The 6,576-nt window shown below is 48.6% G+C and overlaps 1 protein-coding gene across 7 annotated transcripts in view; it reads left to right on the forward strand.

Moving 5' to 3' along the window:
* ANKRD11 (ankyrin repeat domain 11) overlaps positions 1 to 6,000 on the forward strand; it is a 245,473-nt gene extending 239,473 nt beyond the window's left edge. For 5 of the 7 annotated variants that reach the window (XM_037040151.1, XM_037040150.1, XM_037040152.1 and 2 more), the window contains 5 exons: positions 11 to 109; positions 195 to 338; positions 2,612 to 2,704; positions 2,892 to 3,054; positions 5,037 to 5,159. In XM_037040151.1, coding sequence (XP_036896046.1) covers positions 11 to 109; positions 195 to 338; positions 2,612 to 2,704; positions 2,892 to 3,054; positions 5,037 to 5,065 — 528 coding nt within the window. In that variant the 3' untranslated portion in view covers positions 5,066 to 5,159. Of the gene's footprint in view, positions 1 to 10; positions 110 to 194; positions 339 to 2,611; positions 2,705 to 2,891; positions 3,055 to 5,036 lie in introns of all 7 variants that reach the window. The other 2 variants (XM_037040153.1, XM_037040156.1) reach the window with 1 other exon arrangement.
* The last annotated feature ends 576 nt before the right edge of the window (positions 6,001 to 6,576 follow it).

Raw genomic sequence — 6,576 nt, forward strand, 5'->3', positions numbered from 1 at the left:
GTGACTGCAGATTGCACCCCCTCCCTCCTTGGCGGAGCCCCTCAAGGAACTTTTCAAGCAGCAGGAGGCCGTGAGGGGGAAGTTGCGCCTGCAGCACAGCATTGAGCGGGTAAGAAGAGATCTCAGATTAGGGGTGTGGGCTCAGGATCTGTCTTGTCCTGTTAGGATTGGCTCATGTGGTTTCTTTCCTCCAGGAAAAATTGATCGTCTCCTGTGAACAGGAGATCCTGCGGGTACACTGCCGGGCAGCAAGGACCATTGCGAACCAGGCAGTGCCATTCAGTGCCTGCACCATGCTGCTGGACTCAGAGGTCTACAACATGCCTCTGGAGAGCCAGGTCAGTGGTAGCCAAGGCTGTGCACTTAGCTTGTCTCCCAAGAAGAACTGGGCCTTCCAAGCTTCGGCTACTCACAGACAGGAATAGGAAACACCCATATCCCACAGACTCCATGCTGATCACATGAGCAGATCTTCCCCCTGGACAGGAGAGGCAAGGGTGACCAAACAGTAGTACATGTAATTCTGATGTCATGAGATGCCACATGGACTCTTCTAGGCACATTCCAGGGTCCTTATGAGCTCAGGCTCTCAGATTACTGGACTGGGCTGGGCCTCAGTTTCAGTCACTTAAAGAGTTAAACTTCCCTCTAAAACATACATAGAGTAGGATGAGCAGCACCCAGAACTGCTGCATAGATAGCCTTCTGCAGTGAAGGCCCCATGGGAGACTATCTTGCTGAGGACAGTGGTGGCCTTGCACCACCACGGTGACATTGGTAACAGGCCTTGAAGCCAAGGGCCAAGAGTTATGGGACCCTGAGACTGCTTAGCACAGCAGTAGTTCCCCGGCCCCCGCATGAGCCCATGGGCCCCAGGGCCCTGTTAGAACTTACCCAATGGTCTAGTGCAGTCTGGGCAGCAGAGCCCAGAGCGTTGCCCTCTGTCCTCCATAGCCACATTGCCTTGTCCACTCCAGCCGGTCATTCTGGCTCTTGCCGCCCCCGGTGTTTGATTTGTCCCATGTCGTCACACCCTTTGCTTTTCCCCACCCAACCTGACCTGTCACTGAACATTTGGACATGGGTACCCCACCCCCATGGGTCTCCCCACGTCTGTCTGCTGGGGTATAAGACTGTATAGTTAAGTGGCCCTGCCTTCTGGTAACCCCCAACTTCAGGAGTTTTCAGCTGACTCTTGACTGGTCCATGGACATGGCTAAGATTTAAACTACAGAGTGCACTCTCATGTTCTCCATTCTCCATCCTGAGCCTAGCTATTTCTGCTACTTCCTGCTGCCCGCCATACTCACGCCTGGCCTTCTGAGGCTAGCTGTCTTGGGTTTTATTCCTCAAATTTATTCTCTTCCCCAGCAGCCACTGTGAATCATTTAGAAATAGCCCAGTATGTGTCATTCTGGGCCTGCCCTCTGCCTCTTGGCCTCATGCCCCTGCTTGTGGACTTTCCCAAAACACTGGTGTTCTCTTGGGGTCTCTCCTGCTGTCCCCTTCACTGTTCAGGCCTTGATGCCAAGTCCCCTACTGACAGATGCCCCCACTGGCCCCCAGGTTGGCCGTGGCTGTGTGTAACACGTTGGCTCGGTGAGTTTTAGTTAAAAATTTTTATTAAATTAGTGCATTAAGGACTTTCATTCACTTAATATACAGTCTCTTTAAGAATATATCTTTGTAAGTATCCCTAACATACTACATGTCACAACAAGTTTTTCTGAAAGCAAAACATTTGTCAAAAACTAAAACAAAACATTTAGTTGGGGATCAAGTGAATACTTCAGAGTTAGGTGTTTGAAAGTTGTACGTCTAAAAGAAAAAAGACAAAGGAGTCTGCTGATCTTTAAGGGATTTCATCTGCGTTCCTTCTGAATGTCAAAGGGAGGCCCTAGGGAGGCCCTAGGCTCAGCCACCAGCTGGTCAGTGACACATGTGCCTGTGGCTTTCACATGTTCTCCTAAGCATGCTGACCACCCAGCATCTGGGGAGAACCAGACAGCAGGAGTATGAAAACTACCTGCTCCATTGTCTCCGGGTCCCTCCCAAGGCATCCCTGTTTGTAAGCCACAGTCCATTGTAGGCAAAAGACGGTGCTGTATATGAGGACGGTGACATCAAGGTAGCACTCCTACAGAGGGAAACCAGGAAGCTGGCCCTCAGCCACCTCAAGCCTTCTAGACATCCTTTGTGTTCACAAACAGAAGATGTTAAAACAGATGCCATCACTTACATGTGGCCTCCAGAAGCAGTGCAGGCCAGAGTTGGAGGGCTTCCCAATTGTTTGCTCCATAGGCATTGTAACAGACATGCAGAAAGCCCTCGTTGGGGGTGCCAAGTCACCCCCCACACACACACACACACACACACCCCCGGACAGCTCCACTACAGGTAGCATCCAGACAGCCCCGTGGTCTCCTAGGAATATTATGAAAACCACGGGGAGGAAGGGGGCCAGGGGTCCTTGGGCATGATTATAATGTGCCGATTCAGGAATGAGGCTGCAGCTTTTATTCTTCACTTAGTAAGGAGGATTTGAAGCACTTGCAGGTTTGCTTTTTCCCTTGTTCCCCCATCAAACACCCATATTTAATTTCTTCTCCAGGGTGATGAGAACAAGTCCGTGCGAGATCGGTTCAACGCCCGCCAGTTCATCTCCTGGCTCCAGGATGTGGATGACAAGTACGATCGCATGAAGGTGAGTGCTCTGTACTCTCCCCAAACTAGACCTGGGCTGGGAGCCCCCAGGAGTCTGCTGGGGTGGGGGGAGGCTGCTGCTGGGTCCCATGTTTGGAGGTGACCATTTCAGACTCTGAACCGAGCTGATACTTTCAGGGTCTTCCCACCCCCTGTTGCCTCCTTAGAGTATCTTCCCTCCTGTCCAGGTGTGCGGGGAGCAGCTCCTGTCACCAGCTGGCGGTCAGACCTCTGTGGGACCCCACCTTGAGCCCTCCTCAAAGGTCACAGCATACACTCATCACCACTGCTCTGGACGTGCTGACCAGTGCAGCAAGCCAGAGGATGGGTGGGAGATAGAAAGCTTAGCAAGTAAGAAGCAAATCCCCATCTTCAGTTCCTAGAGTTGCCCGTGGGGGTCACTCATAAGAACCAGGCATAAAACTTGCCAACAACAGTGTCCCAGTTAACAGAATTTACACACAAGTCAGCACAGCCCCAGGAAGCTCCATGAGGCAGGGCTGTGCCTACTGCCCTTCTCGCTGAGAGCTACAGAGCTGATGAGCAGGGAAACCCCAAAGCTCCTTCATCCCGATCCTGTGATAATTATACTTGGACAGTAAGACAGTGTTTCCAGGATGCCAGCTGTACCCATGCTCTTTACCTCAGCAACCCCTGACCACGGTGCCATAGCAGTGTACACAGGTACCACATGGAGTAGACAGATAGCCCAGAGCAGAGAACAGCGAGCCCATGGGACATTTCAGGCCCCAGCATCTCGTCACAGTGCGAGTGCAGGTGCAGGTACAGCTGAGGTGAGGCCCAGCTCCAGGGCGATGGTGCAGAGTCACGCCGGCGCTCTCTGTCGACTACCAGCCAGGCTTGAAGGGAGTCAGGGAAAATTTCCCTATAGAAAGAGAAATAATGTTTAACCACATTAAAATTAGACTTCGTACATTAAAAATGCCATGTTAAGTCCAATTTCCTGAGTATTGAAAAGGACTTGCTAAGAAAAAAGGTGGATAGAAACAAAAATTAGTGAAGAACGTAGAGGCAGTGCAGGAAAGATAAAAGCAGTCACACCTTCGTGAGGCCACGTTCTGTGTGACCATTCCTTTCAGAGCCATGAATTAAAGTAGATCCTGTTTGGAAGACAGACTGCCCGCCTCCCCGCATGTTCCTGCAGCTGGGGACAGGTGCCAGTTGGTAGTTTTGTAGGGTACACAGTATCAAATTTCACAGTGTTTTGGCTGCTTAGTTCACGTCAGTCATTTAAAACTCAGGAATATGTTTAAAAAAAAAAAGTTCATTGCAACCACCCAATAAAATGGAAACCCATCGATACTTCTATGACTAAATGGAGTGTGGGAATATCTGAAGATTGAAAAACATTTTAAATTAGGCACACGTAGCCTCACTTGTGATGGTGTCTGAGCTGCGTAATGAGGATGGTCCATCCTGAGGTTCTGACGCGCACACAGTGTGAAGACCATCAAGAAATGTGGCTGCTGCACTGTGGCACGTGGTGGCTATTTCCAGAAGACGAAAGAGAAAGGAAGATTTTTATTTTCCACACTATCAACACTTACAAAAAAAGTATTTTAAAGTAAATTATGCATTGTGATAGTCCGACCCGAATATCTACTTGTGTGAACATCTAAGAAAATAAGATTATGTTGTTGTACAGTCACCGTAATGCCAAACTCTGTGAATCCACAGTGTGGTCTGAGTCCCCTTTGTTGCAAGAATGTCCCTTCCCAGACCCACGTGTGCTGTCTGGTTCTGTCCCATTTCTGTAATCTGGTGAGACATCATTTCACTTTTTAACTTTGCACCATATTTGCACGAATATGATTTGCTACCTATTTAATAATATAGTCCTGAAAACTAAACACTTTAAATCCTAAATAACCTTTTTAAAAAATTTAAGTGTATTTTTAAAAGACATAATTTCTATTACAAATGCAAATGAAATCAGTATTAGTATCCATATATAATTCTAAAACAAAAAAGTTAGTTGCAAATTTTGTTAGATGCTGTTGTGAAACCCATGGAGGGTGGGGGCACAGAGCAAGGTTAGACTCCTCATCTGGCCGGTGAGACTACTCACAGGGCAGGATGAGAAGGCAGGAGGTGGTCATACGGTCTGTGCGATGGTGCTGTGGGCCCTGCACTGGGGCAGGCCATCCTGCAGCCAGGCTTGGCGCAGGTCCCTCAACCCCTTCCTCCCAGTGGGTATTGCAGCAGGGTGAGTGAGCAGTGGGGGCCTGCGCTTAGTCCTCTCGCTTGGGCACCATAGGGGGTGGGCCATGGTTTTGCCTTCACTTCCCTCACCTGCTGTGCTTTCCATGCAGACATGTCTCCTGATGCGGCAGCAGCATGAGGCTGCGGCCCTCAATGCTGTGCAGAGGATGGAGTGGCAGCTAAAGGTCCAGGAGCTGGACCCCGCTGGACACAAGTCCCTGTGTGTGAATGAGGTGCCCTCCTTCTACGTGCCCATGGTAGATGTCAATGACGACTTTGTGCTTCTGCCAGCCTGATGCACACAGGACAGCTGCACAGGACACAAGCAAGGGCCACATGGGTCAGCCCAGCACTGCTGCTGAGTCCAGACAGTGGAAGGAGACCTTGTCCCTCGAGTAGGAACAACCAGGGAAAAACCTGCACTTTGCTCCCTGGAGAATGGCTTTTGTACCAGCTGCCAAGGGAGGACAAGGAGACCTCGGGGACGGGCACGGCAGCCTTGTGGTCTGTTTTCCAGCCAGCTGCACTGGTATTTCAGGAGCTGCAGAACAGATTGTGTTTTTTAAAAGTTCTTGTTCCATTCTGATCAACTAAAGGAAATAAAACTACGGCATCCACTCCTCACAGACTGACCTTCAGGTCAGAGCAGGGGGAGTGCTGTCCTGGCTGCAGCCCTGTTGCCGTGGAGCTGCTGACAGCCAGGGGCCTCCTACTGGGGCTGGGACACTGCGCCACCTGCCTCTGCCTGCCACAGAGGGACACAGAGCCAGGACTCTCCGGTTGTGTTTTTAATGGAGTCAAATCCACGTGGTTTGTATATTTTTTTCCTTTAATCTTGGGCATTTTGTTTCTCTTTCTGAGAACATAACTTGAAACACTACAGAGCCAATAATCATATAAAAAGTGTACCCGTAAACGCTGTACAGTTTTATACACATTCACAATGTACTTTTGCTGCCTTCTAGATAATTTATTTTGCAACACATTACTGCACAGTTGTAAATAACTTATGTACTGTAACATCACTTCAGTTATGTGTAAAGAAATAAATAAATTAATTAAATGCTCTTTGTACATGACAGTCCCCTCCCTGGGAGGGTCCAACGTGCAGGTCTGTGAGATGAGGGGTCACTCCACTGGAAAGCTCTATTATCTTAAACTTTATTCCTCCCAAATGATTAGCTTTTAATTTTGAAACAAATTATACAGTTGACCCTTGAACAACAAAGTCAAAAATCTGGTTATAACCTTTGACTCCCTCAGAACTTAACTACTAATAGACTACTATTGACCAGAAAACATTATAGGTAACATAGTTGATTAACACATTTTGTGTGCTGTGTGTATTATATACTGTATTCTTACAAGAAAGATGAGAAAAGAAAACTTATAAGAAAACCATAAGGAAAAGAAAATATATTTATAACATTTACTGGGGAAAATGCACATAAAAGTGGACCCGTGCAATTCAAACCCATGTTGTCAAGGGTCAAATGTATTTCCCCTCCTTTCCTGCCCTTCTGGGAACTGAAGGGCTACCTATCCTCTGCTGCCCCAGGAGCTGCTCAGCTCATAATAGGGAGGAGCTAGCTTGGGAGGCCTGGAGTCTGAGCCATCAGCTCCTGCAAAATGCTGAGGAGACTGAGGGTA

Source organism: Sturnira hondurensis, unplaced genomic scaffold, assembly GCF_014824575.4.
Source record: "Sturnira hondurensis isolate 20B ecotype Veracruz unplaced genomic scaffold, ASM1482457v3 Scaffold0002597, whole genome shotgun sequence".
NCBI classification, from domain to species: Eukaryota; Metazoa; Chordata; class Mammalia; order Chiroptera; family Phyllostomidae; genus Sturnira; species Sturnira hondurensis.